Source organism: Entelurus aequoreus, linkage group LG01, assembly GCF_033978785.1.
Source record: "Entelurus aequoreus isolate RoL-2023_Sb linkage group LG01, RoL_Eaeq_v1.1, whole genome shotgun sequence".
Lineage (NCBI taxonomy): Eukaryota > Metazoa > Chordata > Actinopteri > Syngnathiformes > Syngnathidae > Entelurus > Entelurus aequoreus.
The window spans coordinates 39,307,395-39,327,466 of NC_084731.1; the positions used below are offsets into that span (position 1 = coordinate 39,307,395).

At 35.6% G+C, this 20,072-nt stretch overlaps 1 protein-coding gene across 4 annotated transcripts in view; it reads right to left on the minus strand.

The window, feature by feature from the left end:
• LOC133651914 (calcium-dependent secretion activator 1) overlaps positions 1 to 20,072 on the minus strand; it is a 304,205-nt gene that overhangs the window by 72,754 nt on the left and 211,379 nt on the right. For all 4 annotated transcript variants that reach the window (XM_062050168.1, XM_062050159.1, XM_062050151.1 and 1 more), the window contains 4 exons: positions 19,799 to 19,946; positions 13,944 to 14,018; positions 13,414 to 13,497; positions 10,866 to 10,898 (listed from right to left, as the gene is read on the minus strand). In XM_062050168.1, the coding sequence (XP_061906152.1) occupies positions 10,866 to 10,898; positions 13,414 to 13,497; positions 13,944 to 14,018; positions 19,799 to 19,946 (340 nt within the window). The remainder of the gene's footprint in view (positions 1 to 10,865; positions 10,899 to 13,413; positions 13,498 to 13,943; positions 14,019 to 19,798; positions 19,947 to 20,072) is intronic.

Consider the following 20,072-nt stretch of genomic DNA (forward strand, 5'->3'; position numbering starts at 1 on the left):
ATTAATCTACTTGTTAATTTACTCTTAATATCTGCTTACGTTCTCTTTTAACAACTTCTATCTACACTTCTGTTAAAATGTAATAATCACTTATTCTTCTGTTGTTTGGATACTTTACATTAGTTTTGGATGATACCACAAATTTTGGTATCAATCCGATACCAAGTCGTTACAGGATCATACATTGGTCATATTCAAAGACCTCATGTGTTCAGGGACATATTTTCTGAGCTTATAAACATAATATAAATTTTAAAAAAACGGGAGAAGATGTGGACGTAATCATAGTAGTATCGACTAGATACGCTCCTGTACTTGGTATCATTACAGTGGATGTCAGGTGTAGATCCACCAATGGCGTTTGTTTACATTGTGACGGCGGTGAGCTACGGTGTGTAGTGAAAAATGTTTAGCTATTCCTCGTCCTGCAGGGATGATACTTGTAAGAAACATACTTTATTTGTCGCCATGGAGGCGAGGATTAGTGATTTAGAAGTAGTTAAAACACTGGGGCTGGACTTTAGCCGCTAGCTAGCTAGCCATGTCTTAAAGCACCTCTTCCGGTGGGCGTTTCAGTGTTATAGCTTCACCTTTAGCGTTAGTTTTTAAGCCAAAATGTGTCTATTCTCCCTTTTCTGTCTACACACATTGTCTGTTTGTAAGTAATCCGTGATTGTGCACTGCGGAATATGTTCGTCTGCTCGTAAACCAGCAATGACACGACGTGACGACGACGGGTGTGGGGAGGATGGTGGACCGGTACTTTTCAGAGGTGGTATAGTACCGAATATGATTTATTAGTATCGCGGTACTATACTAATACCGTACAGCCCTAGTGTGAACAATAACATTTTAACAATAGTAGCGCAAATATTTTTTAAACAGCACAACATAGTTTCGAGAGATTTGGACAAGTTGGGGCGGGCTGGGTGACATCAATGGTCCGAAAATGTATTTTAGAATTACTTACAAACTATAAAAGCACAAACAACATTTCTGACCCCAAAAGGGACAAGCGGTAGAAAAATGGATGGATGGGTGGATGCGTTGTATTTTCCACTTTTACTGACACTGAGGATCAATATAAAAATGATACTGGACGTTTGATCGGTGTTTGACTTATTTGGAGTCTGCGGGGCTCTCGTGTTATTCTGTCACTCAAGAGACTGAAGCTCAGCTGCCAAGTAACTCCTGCAGTCTGGTCATGTGATAAGTGGGTTTACCAGACTGTGAGGGGGCTCTCAAATATTCACTGTGGACAATACAGTACACTTCAAGTAAACCTTGTGTCACGAAATATTTAGCCTTCCGGGCCGTTATCGTCATGAATAAAAAACCGCATGCCTGTTTCTAAACTCCATTAACACACTTGCAATGTTGATCACAACGTGCAAATGAAAGTCCTTTTTTATGTTACATTTGTACGTTCGGAACATAATTAGCATGCTGGACTGGGAAGTGCGACCCCTGCCAGCATAAGCGCTGCTTCGTCACAATTTGTCATGTGTTGGCAGCTAATACACACACACACACACACACACACACACACACACAGACACACCACTGACACACTCCCAAACACTCAGCAGCACCACTGCCACCCTGACAGCAGAATGTGTTGCACAACATGGGCTCACAATGTACACGGCGCACGGAGCAGGCACGAGGCAGGCGGGCTGCCAGTGTCTGGCCACATGAATATAAATGGACATTAGAAACAACAAACAACACCGTCTGGATGATGACGCTACGAATGAAAACTTGCTCAAATATTTACAAGACATGCAGTAAACAGTGCAGCATTTGCCACAATGGAACAAACATGGCACGATTTGGTCACAATTGTTCAATAAAAAACTGACCAGATTATAGGAGTATATTTTAGGGGTGCATGATAAATATCAGACAAGTAATTATCAGCGCTCGAATTTTACCGCGGCACTGCTGCATTTGCCGCGACCGCCCTCGCCATTTGCCATAATGCCCAAAAAAATGACCAACATTCGCGGCAAGAACATGCCGTGACCGCCCTTGACTTTTTACTTGTTAATGGACAAGGGATGTAACAGTAAACGGTATAATGATAATTTGCGATCATTCCTGACTGTTAGTAATACCGTTTAATTTTTTAATGACCAGAAAACCGTCATTTATTAATGCATTTTCGGCAACACGAAGTCAGGCACATGCACACCAGTAATGTTCTTTCTTTCTTTTCTTTCTTTTAGTTTATTTCGAACATGAACACACTTACATCATAATACATCACACAATTTCATATCATTTCATTTACATCATGCCCGAAAAGGAGTAGGAAGAAGCAAAGCTTATTTAATCCTACCCCTTTCCCACTTCAAAGCATTTACAATTATATAAAATCATTTACTGACCTTTTTATATAATAAAATAACATCTATGAATTAGTATATACAACAGTTTGTAATATGTAATTAATTAATTCAGTCATTACTAACATACTGAGATGAAGAATATTTTCAATAAGGTTGGAAGTTTTTCTCATAATTCTTCTTCTTTGTACTTTGTAAGCACTATTAATTTAAACAACCTCTTAAACTGGATCACGTCAGTACAATTTTTAACTTCTTTACTTAATCCATTCCATAATTTAATTCCACATACTGTTATGCTAAAAGTTTTAAGTGTTGTACGTGCATATAAATGTTTTAAATTATTTTTTCCTCTAAGGTTATATTTCTCCTCTTTAGTTGAGAAGAAATGTTGTACATTCTTTGGTAGCAGGTTATAGATTGCTTTGTACATAATTTTAGCTGTTTGCAATTTTACCAAATCACCAAACTTTAATATTTTTGACTTAATAAATAAAGGGTTTGTATGTTCTCTATATCCAACATTATGTATTATTCTAACTGATCTTTTTTGTAACATGGTTAACGAATGTAGCGCACATTTGTAGTTATTTCCCCATATTTCTGCACAATAAGTCAGATATGGTAACACTAGTGAGCAGTAGAGAATATGAAGTGATTTTTGGCCCAGGACGTGTTTTGTTTTATTCATTATTGAAATGTTTTTTGCTACCTTATGTTGTATGTTTTGTATATGAGATTTCCAGTTCATTTTATCATCTATTAATACTCCCAAAAATCTGGTTTCTTTTACCCTTTCGATGTCTACTCCGTCTATTTGTATTTGCGTATGATGCTCTTTCCTACTATTACCAAATAGCATTATTTTAGTTTTACTGAGATTCAAAGATAGTCTGTTTTTGTCAAACCATCTTTTTAATTTGTTCATTTCTTCTGTTATTATTTGTATTATCTTCTGTGTGTTCTCTCCTGAACAGAAAGCAGTTGTATCATCTGCAAATAAAACTAACTTTAAGTCCTTTGTAACTTTACAAATGTCGTTTATATAAAGATTAAGCAATTTTGGTCCCAGTATTGATCCCTGCGGCACACCACAGGATATATCTAGCCGTGTTGACATATTTTCACCCATCTTCACATATTGCTTCCTGTTGGTTAAATAGCTTCTTACCCAGTTCAATACCAAACCTCAGATGCCATATCGTTCTAATTTTTGTATTAAAATATCATGATTAATTGTATCAAATGCTTTTGTTAAGTCCATGAATACTGCTGCCGCACATTCTTTACCATCTATTGCATTGGTAATTTCCTCTGTTATTTTAATTAATGCTATTGATGTTGAGCTATTTGCTCGAAATCCATATTGGTTCTCCACGAGCGTCCCACTTTTGTTAATAAATAAATCTAATCGACTATTGAATAATTTTTCCATGATTTTGGAGAATTGTGGAAGTAATGAAACTGGTCTGTAGTTAGTAAACTGGTGTACGTCTCCATTCTTATAGATTGGTACGACTTTTGCAATTTTCATTTTGTCTGGGAATTTTCCGGTTAAAAATGATACATTGGTGATATATGTCAGAGGTTCTGAAATGTCTTCTATAACCTTTTTTATCGTTACCATATCTATTCCATGACAGTCAGTTGAAGTCTTGTATTTACAATTTTTTACAATTTTGATTATTTCTTCTTTTGTTACACTTTTAAGAAACATGGAATTGGGATTTCTGTCTATGAGCTCACTCAAGTCCTCAACTGACCCATCATAAATAGTAAAGACTGGCAGATGGTCGCTGATGTCGGTTGTTAACAGTCCACTTGTTATATTATTATCAAAGACATTAGTGAATATATTGTCAATAAGTGTAGCACTGTGACTTGCAATTACAAACTCATACTATACATTGTATCTGTGAAATCATTAATGGACTTTTGCTTGTTGGGGTTCAAGAGATCAATGTTGAAGTCTCCACATAAAAAGAGTACTTTTTGACTGATTCCATTGAAAGTTCCCTTAATCCAGTCTTCAAATCCTTCAATACTTGAGTTGGGTGCCCTATATATACAACTGATCAATACATTTCTATTTCTTTCATGACATATCTCAATGGTTATACACTCTAAAACATTGTCAATAGCCAGTGACATGTCTTTTACCACCTTGTAATGGAAGTCCTTCATCACATATACAGCAACTCCGCCTCCATTCTTATTTACTCTATTAATATAATTGAGTTCATATCCTTCTAGTCCAAAGTCCATTCCTTTTTTTGGATCCATCCATGTCTCTGATACAGCGATAATTTTGAAAGGTTCTTTAAAGTGTTCCAAAAATAATTTCATATTGTTAAAATTGGCATACAAGCTTCTGCAGTTAATATGAATAATTGACAGTTTGTTATTGGAATTAATGTTGGTGTTGTACTGTACTTCTGTATAATATAAAAAATTATTGTCCATGTTTGGCTTGATAATCATGGCTGACCAACGACACTGACTTTGCTGCGGAGATTTACCCTCGGCGTAAACGGGGCCAAGCGCTTGGTTTAACGTAATTTTCCCTCGCTTCCCGCCGTGCGTTTAAAGGCCTACTGAAATGAAATGTTCTTATTTAAACGGGGATAGCAGGTCCATTCTATGTGTCATACTTGATAATTTCGCGATATTGCCATATTTTTGCTGAAAGGATTTAGTAGAGAACATCGACGATAAAGTTTGCAACTTTTGGTCGCTGATAAAAAAGCCTTGCCTGTACCGGAAGTAGCGTGACGTCACAGGTTGTGGAGCTCCTCACATCTGCACATTGTTTACAATCATGGCCACCAGCAACGAGAGTGATTCGGACAGAGAAAGTGACGATTACCCCATTAATTTGAGCGAGAATGGAAGATTTGTGGATGAGGATAGTGAGAGTGAAGGATTAGAGGTCAGTGGAAGCGATTCAGATAGGGAAGATGCTGTGAGAGGCAGGTGGGACCTGCTATTCCAGCTGGGAATGACTAAAACAGTAAATAAACACAAGACATATTCAGTATATACTCTATTAGCCACAACACAACCAGGCTTATATTTAATATGCCACAAATTAATCCCGCATAACAAACACCTCCCCCCTCCCGTCCATATAACCCGCCAATACAAATCAATCCCACAGCCCAAAGTACCGTTCACCTTCGTAAAGTTCATACAGCACATATATTTCCCCAAAGTTACGTACGTGACATGCACATAGCGGCACGCACGTACGGGCAAGCGATCAAATGTTTGGAAGCCAAAACTGCGTACTTACGGTAGCGCGTCTTCTATCCAACTCAAAGTCCTCCTGGTTGTGTTGCTGTAGCCAGCCGCTAATACACCGATCCCACCTACAGCTTTCTTCTTTGCTGTCTTCATTGTTCATTAAACAAATTACAAAAGATTCACCAACACAGATGTCCAGAATACTGTGGAATTTTGCGATGAAAACAGACGACTTAATAGCTGGCCACAATGGTGTTCCAATATGTCCGCACAATCCGTGACGTCACGCGCAAACGTCATCATACCGAGACGTTTTAGCAGAATATTTCGCGGGAAATTTAAAATTGCACTTTACTAATCTAACCCGGCCGTATTGGCATGTGTTGCAATGTTAAGATTTCATCATTGATATATAAACTATCAGACTGCAATGTCGGTAGTAGTGGGTTTCAGTAGGCCTTTAAGACGCACTGCTGTGTTTAGATGGAGACAGGTGTGGACAATATTGGAGACAGACGCACTTGTCCCCACACTTAAAGTATACAGCGAAGGAGAAAACTATTTGATGTTTTGCAGCAGGTGAGGTGTCGTGAATGTTGTCACAACTTGTTTATAAAGTATTTAGTTTGTTTCCTGGGATGTTCACTCCTCTTTTATTTAACTGCAAACTGTATCAGTGTTCAAATAACATCAATACTAGCTATAATGTTTTGTCATCTCATCGAACTGAACGCAGGCAGTGAAGATTGTGTATTCGATGTGAGCGGTATCACTCCGGGGGGGTTTTTTGTTGGCCAAACTGTTGTACTGAAACACTAGGGAGGCGTTGGAGAAGAATAAAGCTTGTTTATTAGACTTCATCTTCATTAGCCAAACTGCTTTGTGTTTTATTTTGATATCAAAAAGAAAACTCCAGGTTTTGTTTACATTAATTGTGTTTTTTTCATGTCACTTAAAAAATCATTCATGTGATATCACTTTGTTAATGTTTTATTGTGTATAGTTAATTCCTTTACGACATATTTGTGCTCAAACTCATAATGGATCTGTCCAGATACATCATCTACATGATGAACATAACTTAAAAAAAATAAAAATAAAAACTCTCTTTATCAAATTGTAAAAATAGAGATAAAGGTATCACGTAATGACAAAAAGCTGACAAGTTGATGTTATTAAAGAATACAATTTTTTTTTAAATATTTGTCTATAAATATATGGATAACGTTTATCTATAGTCTTTTTCTTAGACATTACAAATGACATGATGGTATTACGTTCACACCCTAACACTGCTTTACTTAACAATCAGTAATCATGATTTATAATACTAATTACAATATTGATAACAATAATTTTAATTATTACTTTGGCCATAATTGGCAGCCCTAGATCTCATACATGAACACTATATATATATATATATATATATATATATATATATATATATATATATATATATATATATATATATATATATATATATATATATATATATATATATATATATATATATATATTTTTTTTTTTGGTTATTTTTTTGTTGTTGTTGTTTTTTGTTTTATAAACCTTTATTTATAAACTGCAACATTTACAAACAGCAGAGAAACAATAATCAAAATAAGTACAAAAACAGCGGTGAGGCTACGTCTCATGAGGTGGCGTAAGCTAGCCAATGATGTGTCATGTGCAGCTCACGTGACGACGGCGTCTCCTTTGCTGGAAAAATTCGAAAAATGGCGCAGGAAAACACTACCGATAGTTTAGCGGAGAAACATCTTGAGGTTATTGCTTCAATGGAGAAAAGTGTACGACCTAAGTCGTCAAAAGTGTGGGAACACTTCACTTTAAAGACTTCAAAGAAGACCGTTTCCTGCAAAATGGCACGGAAGTACAACATTGCTTCAGGAGCACCTGAAGAAGAAACATGTTGGAGCCATGGATGAAGGGAGGAACTCACATTACGTAACTTTTTAAGTCCAGAGAGGCAACAATCATTCATGAGTTCAGCTTTTTTGTGAGTAACGTTAAAGTTATGCCTTTGTTGCAACGCGGGGCTGATAATGTGTCTCCGGCACATTTGACTCCGTTTTGAGAGAGAAAACGCACGGTTACCAATTTTGACGCTTTAGTATAACTAAACGTTATGAAGGTGCTGGAATATTTCATGCTATTATTCAGAGGCAGCCTGAAATGAATCCTTTATTATTCACAACAGAAACGTGTACAATATCTGATTCAGTTCTGATGAGTTACATTTCTGTGTTATTGTTGGTGTATGCTGCACCCCCAATGTCCACAACATGGTGCCAGTATGCTGTTTTTTTCAATAAAATACTGGAAAGGATAGAAATGTAGTTTGTCTCTTTTATCCGATTATTAATCGATTAATAGAAGTAATAAGATTAATCGATTATCAAATTAATCGTTAGTTGCAACCCTAATATATATATATATATATATATATATATATATATATAAAAATATATATATACATATATATATATATATATATATATATATATATATATATATATATATATATATATATATATATATATATATATATACATATATATATATATATATATATATATATATATATATATATATATATATATATATATATATATATATATATATATATATATATATATATATATACGTTTGCCTTGGTGCCCTTCTAATTTGCCTTGGTGCCCTAAAATTTTAGCCCTCCTTTAAGGCAACACTTGCCTTGACCTTAGAAAGTTTAAATTCGAGGCTTGAATTATGACATCATCCTGAAAGATAAAAAAAAAAATAGCTCTGATAACTGATCCCACATTATCCCACATGCTGTAACCCTAATAAATCTTCCCTGAGGTCAATGTAAACAAACATGGCGTTGATCGTATGGGACACATTTTTGTGTGATATTTGCACATTCTGCGAAGAGGGGAAAAAACATTGAGGTTCAACACATCAAACCTTATCAGCCACCTGAAACGCCAGCAATGTACAACGGGGTTCTGAAAGCCTAGGAAAACTAACCAAGCTGCCCTAAAGCCAGCTGCAAAGAAAGGCTTGTTTAAATTGTCTGACTTTTGTCAGGACCCATTTACAGCTACTCTTTGTCACAACCACCTTTTTTACCTGCTGATGTGCACAAACTACTCTTCAATCTACATTTAAAGAATAATATATTTAAACAAATGATCAATTATCGGTATTGGTCTGAAACTGGAAGTTGTCAGTCCCAGTATTGGCTTGAAAAAAATTATTGTGCATCCTTAATACAGTAGCCGATATAAAATGTGTAACTTCTGAAAACAGCAGTAAAGCTCATACATGGCGTTATACTTTAAAGGGGAATTGCACTTCTATTGGAATTTAACCTATCCTTCACAATCATTATGAAAGACTTGACGACGAATGTATTTTTTTTAATACATTATATCTCGTAAATAAACGTAAATAAAAGTCTGCATACAGCAGAGCGATTCTGAGGTCCTCTATTCCGCCCATAAAACCCAATAAATAACCATTCAAAAAGCACCAACAATACTGCATTTACATTTTGTGACTTGAATATTAACCAAATATTAGTGATATTGTTATTAGAAGCGCAGACACATTATTTATAGTGGTGCCGGGATCACGAGTTTGTCTGACAATGTTGACATGATCAACTGATGAGCTACTTTCTTGTTTCCTTGCTCGTTTAAGTTTATTGTAGATCATAAATCATGCCTCTCACCTGGATAGTAGAAGGATAAGGACGTATTCCAACTAGTTGGTACACTTTGACAGCCAATTTAGACCCGGAAATGGCGAGAACGACACGAAAAAAGATGCTCGGTTCCATCCCCCTTTTCTTCGCGAGGATTATGCCTAGCAGTAGGCATCCTAATGACAGCCGACATTGTACAGTAAGTGATGTTGTATTATGTTCCTTGGCTCTCGTAAAGTCTGCAGTGAGTGGTAATCAGCAGTCTTTGTAATAACAGCGTTATATAATAACAGTGTTAGTAACACCTTTACTTGAACTAGTAACGAGTAATCTAATTAATTAGTTTTAGTTCTGTTACAATGCCGTTAGCGATCGCTTGATGTAACGCGGCACGCTACCTTTGATGTGGTTTTATGTCGACAACAAGACAGCATCATCAGTGCAGGAAGTTCAATGCAGGAAATATGTTTTTACTAAAATGAACTTGATTACAAATAGGAAGAGACACTATCACACTTTGACACAGCTGACAACAACATACGCACACGTACACAATGGGAATATTGAACAACAAATCAATGATTGAAGTGACAAACTTGCCATCCAAAATATAACCCGTTTGTTGACAGGAAGATATGATAGCCATTAAAGCACATTCAATCTCTTTATTAAGCAAAGGTTACACAATCCGGTAAAAGATTATAAAGAGCTGGCGTTAGAGCCGACAAAGTGTGATGCTAACTGCTAGAGCTTGATGACATCACAAGTCACTAGGCAACATGCCCCGCCTTTGAAAAGCACAGATTCCACACACTGTGCTCTTAAATTAAACATCTCTCACATGCATATGGCAGACATTTAAAGTTTTTTTTTTTAAGTAACGTATAAATTACTTTCTCTAGTAATTAACTAATTATATTTATTAAAGAGTAATTCCGTTAGTAATGCAATTACTTTTTTGGTAAAGTAACGAGTAAGTATAACTACTTTTTTAAAGTAATTTTCAGAATACTGCTAATTAGTGATGTTAAAAAAAAGCAAACGTTGCGATCAATCAATCAATCGCGATGCGTTTTTTAATTTAATGTGCCGCTTGTTCTTAAAATGATCAGAATATGTAAATATTAAACGTTATTACAAATGTGCCTGTTACTACATTACATATATACGTATATACAACCTTAATGGAGGTGTTTGGATGTTTGTTTATAGGCAGAATAGTGCGGCTCCCATAGCTACCATTGTAAGCAGACTTGTGTTTGCATTTATTTATTATTTAGAATGCATTAAATACATCTGTTGTCATGTCTTACATAATGATTGTGAACTATAAGCAACATTCCAAAAAAAGGGCAGTTCTCCTTTAAGATCAAAGTTCTTGTCATCTCCCACAATACTCCAACAATTAATGGATGAATGAAGGTATTGTATTTGTAATATGCACTACTCTAATTATAATGATAGTGTAATGTAATGTAAACATGTTGTCAAGAGAACAATAACAATGTTCAAATCATGGATGTTTGTCCCAAAATGACAGGCAGTTGTTGAAATCCACTTACAGGCACGTCCACATACTTTGAGGCCGCTTTCACCTTGTCATAAAAAGAGAGAAACAGTGAGGATTGCAGCTGTGATATCACAGAAGCTTGATATCGAAACATGATATCACACAAACATAATCACACAAGCACTACACTACATGATATCACACATTTAAGATATCAAAAATGTATGATATCACATAATGCTATCAAAGAAGCATGATACCAAAGATACATGATATCACAGAACATAGATCCATGATATCATAAATATATGATATCATCTATACACTATATCACACAAACAAGATATCATAGACAATTGATATCATAGAAACATGATATCACACAAACAAGATATCACGTTACCTTGACATCACACAAACATGATATCATAGACAATTGATATCATAGAAACATGATATCACGTTAACCTGACATCACACAAACATGAAATCATAGACAATTGATATCATAGAAACATGATATCACACAAACAAGATATCACGATAACATGACATCACACAAACAAGAGATCATAGACAATTGATATCATAGAAACATGATATCACACAAACAAGATATCACGTTTACTTGACATCACACAAACATAATATCATAGACAATTGATATTATAGAAACATGATATCACAGAAACACATGATATTATACAAACATGATATCACTAATACTATGGAGCCAAAGACTGTTAGTAATTTTTGTTTATTTTTCTACAATATTAGTTTGTTTTTCAACACCAAAACTTGTTGGGAATATTTTGGCGCCAAACGAAACACGATGTCACACAAACATGATATCATAGAAAGCTGATATCCTAAAAACATGACATCCCTAAACATGTTATCGCATAAAACAAATATCACACAAACATATCACAGCAAAGTACAACTTGAACCCTTTGCTGTTATCCACTAGCAGACTCAATTTTATTTAGTGTACATCAAAATAAGATAACCTTTCTTACCAATACTTAATACTTGCTGCTTACTTAAATTACATTTTTCAAGACTCCACAACACACAAATGTTAATTTTGTAATCTGTTTTTTTCTTGCTGTCCAATATGGGTGTCTAAATAGTGTCTATAATTTGTACAAAGAATAATATTTTGTGTGTGCAATAATAATCATAATCTGTATCTTTGGTGTACAACATGTGTACTTGCTGTGTGCATTGATGGCAGGTAGTACTAGTGTTATTATTATCTTTTTTTTTCCCATTAGTATTCATTTGTACATTGTTTTTATAAGGTTTTGTGTATTAACGTTGTTGCCCTAGGGGGAAACTGGGTAACACACGGCACACTGACAAAGCTTGACCTATTGTTACTATAACAATCTACAAGGTTAATATAGTTGGCTTCTCTTTCTTCCCCTCCATTTATTTGCTTTCTTTTGTATTTCAAGTTATCATTACATATATGTGTTGTTGCATTTGAAACAATTGTATTGTTGATAATAGAGGTAATTTTTGTTATTATTCATTATCAATAGTGCTATTTCTATTGGTATTTGTATTGCTCCATTTGTAGTGTAATAATGTTTATTTTCATTTCTGTATTATTAATATTTATTTCACTAACTACTTCTTTGCTATCACTTTTACTATCTTATTTGTACATATCTTTTTTGCTGATGTTGTTGTCATTGTTATTGTTGTGTTTGCTGCTGTTGTTGTTGTCTCTCTGTCCTATCCCCCTCTTGTCCCCGCAATTTCCCCCTCTGTCTTCCTTTTTTTTGTTCTTCTTTCTATCCCCTCCTGCTCCGGCTCGGCTGCACCAAATAATAATATCAATCCATTTAATAAAGTCAAATAGAAATAAGGCAACAAGAGAAGTATCCCACACTTCTCTTTTGTAAAGTAAATTTGTACAGCCGATATGGGCATCTACATCAACAATATGATTTTTCTGAGTAGCTGTACAGGACAAAAAAAAAAAAAAAAAAATTAAAAAAAAGAAGAAGAAAAAAAATAAGGTTTTGTGCATTGCTCGAAGTAAAATCTGCACTGCAACCTAAGAAGTTCCCTCTCGTGAACGTCCATATGCAAAACATGACACGCTTTGTCAATATGAAATATTTCACACATAACTCCATACATGAGTCTATGAGTCTTTCTGTGTAATTTCATCAACATGTGAGCTGGTCGTACATAAAAAGTAAGATTTGAGATGCAAGGGAATCCGATCCTGAACTCACTCGAGTCGTTTGATTCGCTAATTCCAGCAAAAGTGAGGCGTCTTCTCCCAGGGGGATTGTTAGAATCACAGTTACTGGGCTTCAGTATTCTTGTCCACAATTAAAGTTGTTAAGTTGTTTCCAAATGAAAGTTAGTTTGACAGATAAAAATGATGTAAATGCAGAAGTATTCTAATGAATAGTTTTGTGTGGCTCTCATGAACTAGATGCTCAATAATCAGCAAATCCTCACTTTTGGTATATAGTGTCCACAATTGTTTGAAGTCACATTATTTCACAAGAAAATCCTGTTTAGGAAAGCACTAATATTGATAGTTACACATGGAAATAATATTAAGTTCAACTTACTGTGAAAGAAAGAAAAGAGGAGAATAGTGTTCCTTCATCGTATCTGGAGAGCTTCGCTAAAACACTTTCCAGAATGACCACAAACTGGAAGAGAGTGGTAGAAAACAGGTTATAATCTTGTCTTTTCAATTCATGCATATTAATACATCCCGGTCGGCTTTTTCTTTTTCGTACACATAGAATTAACATCTGTAGCTAAAATCAAAACATTTACAGAAATGTTTATTAATATGCCCTGTCTAATAAATAAACGTGAAACTACCAAACTCGTGCGCCGCTCATGACGTTTATATCTATACGTATGTATAACTTTAAATGTCTCAACATACGAATATTATTATTATGATACAACATGAAATGAGCATTGTTCGAGGCTGTAATGTCAAAGCTAATATGTGTAGCACATTTGGCAACAATTTACTTGATCATGTAAAATACAATTAACATGAAAAGATGCCAATACTGACATTTTGTCAGATATTGTTATTTGTATCGTCAATATTGCATCGATAAATCAATCTGGTCTTTACCTTTGCAACCAGTAGGGTTATCATCTCCTTCACTGTCTCCTCAATGAGATTGTCAATTTGGGAATGATATTGTCTCTAGAAGGAAAATAATTAAAACATGTTAATAACATAACTATAAATACAACTTTCAATACAAAACCATTTAAATCCTAATTAGTTATGATGTGACTGCAATGAAGACGATGCTAACATCTTAATATTCACAAATTTGAATGAATTGTAAACATTCAGCATAACAGATCAATTTTTTTTACATTTAGATAATTTTTTATAAACCATTATTGTATTATAAGGGAAAGCAATTTCTACAGACATCGTGTGAATGCCAAAAAGTGAAGCTGAGCTGAAACATTGTTGAAATTAAAATTGATACTAAAATTATTAGTTTTTGTTTGATTACTTATGGATTGTTTTGTGTCATGTTTGTGTGTCCTCTCAGTTGCTCCGTTGATTGCTATTCTGAATGTTGCTGGGCCGGGTTTGGTTTTGGAATTGTAATTGTAGTATTATAGCATTATTGTGTATTATTTTGTTGGATTGATTAATAAAAAATAAACAAAAATAAACAAAAAAAAAAGAAATGAAAGGACTATAAAATGAATGTGGAATATGGAATGCTTCAAATTGGCTAATGAATGTGGAATTTGTATTTTTGTCACAGAAAATGTAGCCCGTGCAGTGGATAGAGCCTGGGTGCCTGCGGTGAAGATGCAGCCCATACAGTCGACAGAAGCCAGGTCCATCATGTATTGAGGGTTTCGTAGATTACCTAATAAAAAATGGTGAACGCTTAAATCCAGAAAACGTTGTACGCACAAACAGTTTTAGATGTATTAAAGTGTGTGCAAGCTTTAATCTAAGCACATTTCTTTATTACATCCCAATCAGTGTGGAATTGAGTGCACATGTTGGAGTGCAACTGGCCACTCCCTGTCCACGCCCCCATTGAAATATGCAAATCATTTAAATATGCAAACCGATATCCCACACTCTGCCCATTCAGAATTCACCTACAAGGAGTAGGACGTGTATCTTGCTGAAGTGAAGGAGCGTCAAAATATACTCTTTGGCACGCTGTCACCTGGCGTTTCCAGTGCACGAGAGACGGTAGAGTGTCATAAAGAGTGCAAGGCTGTCAATGCTGTGGAGTCAGTGAACCGCACACGGGAACAAATAAGAAATATTTTAACATTCTTACTGATCCTATTTATGGTGTCATTTCTTTGCCTGCCTTCTGTTTAAATACGAGTTATCAATTACAAAAATATCTCAGTGAATGACGTCTGTTTCACCTTTTAGTGTATGCGACAATTAAAGAGGAAATTGTGGCGTTTCTCTCCAATGTTTTGCTGCCGCCTGTCTGGATTCTTTTGCAGTGTCTTTGGCGGTCTTGGGCCTCTCCCCCAAGTCCAGTAAAACTGCTTCCGGGTAAACTTGTTATAAGCCCCGCCCACAGGCACCCGCCCGTCACGCTAAAACACTGCCATTAATAAAGTAAAACCGAAACAAAAGATAAGAGATCGTAGAAAAGAGAAGCAATCATAAAAACCTTTGAAACACACAAAAACAATAAAAGTGTACCATAATATGAAAATTGGCATCGAAAACATCCACCAAAAATATTGTATTTTTTCAATGTTTGTAATTATTTGTTGCCAAAACTTTTTCTACAATGTCAATTCATTTTTCAACACCAGATATTACTACCAGTGTTCTGTCTCATTAACCATGCGGACCACAGCTGACAAAACAGATAATTTGATTCTAAGGGGCGTTAAGAAACACTGTTAGAAAACATATTATTATTAGATTTTAGTATCAAAAGATAAGCTTATTTATCATTACATTATGTATTTTTTCCGACTTTTTTTATTTATTTATTTTTTTACTGTTTTTTGGTTTGACTTTATTGTGACAATATGCTATATAATTTGGGGGTCCTTGGCCCGGAAAAGACCCCTGATCTTGTTGTTGAAGTGACGAGTTCAGCCGAGCTTTAATGCTGTCATGGAAACTCAGAGGCAGTACAACCAGGAGGAATCCTTTTGTTTCTCTTTGAAGAGTGAGTACTAATTCATTTTTTTGTCAGTAATTAATATGAGGCTCCCAATTCTCTCACTTCCAGCCCCATGTATATTCAAAACTATCTACACATACGCTAATGAAATCCAAACAATTGGAGTGCAGGAAGACAGACGACTAATTATACATTTGGGAAAAGGAGGGTGTGATTACAATTGAATTTGTGGCCACACTTACTGAGTGTCGAAACAAACGTTCACGAGACAAAGAGGAAGGAAAAAAGCAGCTGAGAAACAGAAATATGGAGGTGATATGACACGTGTCAAATTATTTGAATATCAAAGGGAAGGCGCTGGAAATATCACAAAGAACATGAAAACTAACTTATCTGTCAAAACCATTTGATTGTTTCACTGAGGACTAGTATCCTTTAAATCATCTTGTTTTTATTACGATAAATCACATTTATATTGCATTGAATCCTTTTTAACCAGACTTAATCAAAAGTCTGCATTATAACTGATTATAATCTGTCATAGTTGTATAAGAATGTTTAACATACCCTTTGTAGTTATGTAGATTCGTCCCTTGGCTAATTGGTTCTAGACCTGACGAAGTAGGATTAATATTATTTTTAACGGCGTGGCGAAGTTGGTAGAGTGGCCGTGCCAGCAATCGGACGGTTGCTGGTTACTGGGGTTCAATCCCCACCTTCTACCATCCTAGTCACGTCCGTTGTGTCCTTGGGCAAGACACTTCACCCTTGCTCCTGATGGGTGCTGGTAGCGCCTTGCATGGCCGCTCCCTCCATCAGTGTGTGAATGTGTGTGTGAATGGGTGAATGTGGAAATACTGTCAAAGCGCTTTGAGTACCTTGAAGGTAGAAAAGCGCTATACAAGTATAACCCATTTATTTATTTATGATTTGAGAGCCCTCTTAACATGAAAAAACGCACAATATAGTCATCAATCAATCAATCAATGTTTATTTATATAGCCCTAAATCACAAGCGTCTCAAAGGGCTGCACAAGCCACAACGACATCCTCGGTACAGAGCCCACATAAGGGCAAGGAAAGCTCACCCAAGTGGGACGTCGATGTGAATTACTATGAGATAGTAAATTAGTCGTTCCTCGCCACATTGCGCTTCAAATATTGCAGCTTCATACATCACAGATTTTTTAAAATCATAGTCTACATATTGTTGGCCTAAATTACTGTGTTAAATTAAATCTTATACGTATTACAGTGCAGTATTTGTCTTACTTTGTAATATATATATATATATATATATATATATATATATATATATATATATATATATATATATATATATTACTGCTCCCCTCACCTCCCAGGTGGTGATCAAGGGTGATGGGTCAAATGCAGAGAATAATTTCGCCACACCTAGTGTGTGTGTGACAATTATTGGTACTTTAACTTTAACTTAATATACAGACACACAAATACATATATACACACACACACATATATATAGATGTATGTATATGTATATATATATCCATCCATCCATTTCTACCGCACATACCAGAGGTGGGACCAAGTCATTGCTTTGCAAGTCACAAGTAAGTCTCAAGTCTTTGCCCTCAAGTCTCGAGTCAAGTCCCGAGTCAAGACAGGCAAGTCCCGAGTCAAGTCCAAAGTCAAGACTAGAAAGTCTCAAGTCAAGTCCCAAGTCCTGCATTTTGAGTTTCGAGTCCTTTCAAGTCCTTTTAACCACAGACTAATATTTTTACACAGATTGTGTATGCTTTTAAAACGCTGTATTTATTTATTAAAACAAGTGCGTTTGAAATTGCAGGAAAAAAAATGGTGCTGACATTGCAATTCATAGTAGCACTATTAACCAGTCATTTTAATAGTTTAAACAATTTTAAACATTTAACTCATTCCTTTACAGAATAAACACATTTGCAAAAACAAACATTAACATACTATTGGTTGTATTTTATGAAAATAACATTACCACAAAGTTGAGAAGGAGCAAAGATCTTCAATATTTGTATGTGAGAATCACAAAGAAATGTTCTGGGGGAGGATGACCCCCCTACAGGGGTTTGGTTTACAAACTTTCAGCCCCACCTAAAACAAAATTCACCAGCCGCCACTGATTATGATGCATTCTCATTTTAGGCAAAGTAGAAGACAATACTTTCTTAACAGTATAATTGTAACCAGGAATAAGTCTTCAAGTAACAATATTGAAATACTAACATTGTTGGGTAAAACAGCATTCGGTTTTATTCTGAATCCAGTGAAACAGATTGGTGGTTTTAGCTGATATAAAGACTTTCAGGTGTTTATATATGTTTAAGTATTTGGCAGACGCTTTTATCCAAAGCGACATACATAAAAAATAGATATAAAACAATCACTGTAAACATTATCATTTAAGGGAAGAATGTAATACAAAATATCAATACAAAGTGTCAAGACAGAATAAAGTCTCTGCTGCTGCAGCAACAGAGTTAAAGTCTATAGGTCCCTAAAATATATAGATATCTAATGTATTCATACAATTTTTATGTAGGATATACGCATTTATATATAATCTAATCATATTGTTTCTTCAACTTAAAAATAGCTGACCGTTTTTTTTCCCTCTTCTCTGGGCTTATATTCCCAGTTTTGATCTCGGACGTCTGGTCATTTATAGCGTATAAGAATATTATATTACTGTTAAGCAAACTATGAATAATAAAAACGCCAAAACATGTGTCCGTTATCATAGCTACACGGTTGACAAAAAAAACGCGTGAAAATCAGTGGTATTCAGTGAGGTAAAATGAATTAAATGCGTTGACAGTTCATTGCTCCTGCCAAATGAATTGCACTGAGTGAAGCGGATCACCACTCCAAGATGGCGGCTCCGCGTCTCGTCTGCGCCAGTAGGCAGTAGCGCTCAATGCTGCGTACCCTTATAAGATGTCTATGGCTATAACGTTAGCAGTGAGTTTACAGCCTCACTGATTTAACTACACAGCAAATAAAAGTCATGTTACTTAGCCAATAAACGTTATCTTACATTCAAAACTTACCCTTCTTTGTGCAACTTCAAATGTCGAACGAAGTTGGAAGTTGTTGCGTCTCCGTCTGTAATATTCGAACTGCGTGATTTGCATACGGCAATTCGTTTTTTGTTGACCAAGTCGTAGTTTTTATACCCGAACGAAACCAACTTTGGCATAATTGTTTCTCACTGCCGCGTTGTTTGACAACTCATGTTCGGTGGTTGTCCTGCAATTTGATTGGATGAGAGCTGTGGGATGAAAACAACGTAGATCTAATTTGATTGGCTGTTGTACTGACAGCACACCAGCTGACAAGCAGCACACACGCTTATAGACACAGACGTATAAAATGAAAGATACGGAGCGCTCCCAAATAACTTTTTAAGGTTTGGGTTTTGGGGAAAGTAGCAAGTCATGTCAAGTCAAAAGCCTCAAGTCCAAGTGAAGTCACAAGTCATTGATGTTAAAGTCTAAGTCGAGTTGCAAGTCTCTTTACATTTTGTCAAGTCGAGTCTAAAGTCATCAAATTCATGACTCGAGTCTGACTCGAGTCCAAGTCATGTGACTCGAGTCCACACCTCTGGCACATACTGTACACAAAAGCAGTCCAGGAGAAGCAAATAATAATTTTGCAGTCATGTTGTGGTTACGGGTATAGTTTACGTTCTCAAATCCGAAAGCGGACAGGATATAATGCTAACAACCCTTTTTCAAATTAGCGTCCTCTAGGCAGCCACACGAAAGGTTGCAAACAGCCCTTTAATTTTCAGAGCACCGCTTCTGATCACATTCAGCCTCACCTCTTGATCCAGGTCCATGGCACACAGCTTGGCAGACTGAGCTTTGGCATCCACCATCACGTTGAACATGGTGCAGATCGACTGCGGCACTCGAAAGTCTGTAGCCCGACTGCTCCTCTGAAGCTTAGCCTCAAATGCTGCACGAGTTCTTTAGAGAGTTGGAAAAAAACAGAAATATCCTTTGTCAAGGTTTTTCACAATGATACTAATCTTCCTGACACGTCAAAAAATATAAACTTTATGGATAATTTAATGAGTTGTACTGTTTACACAT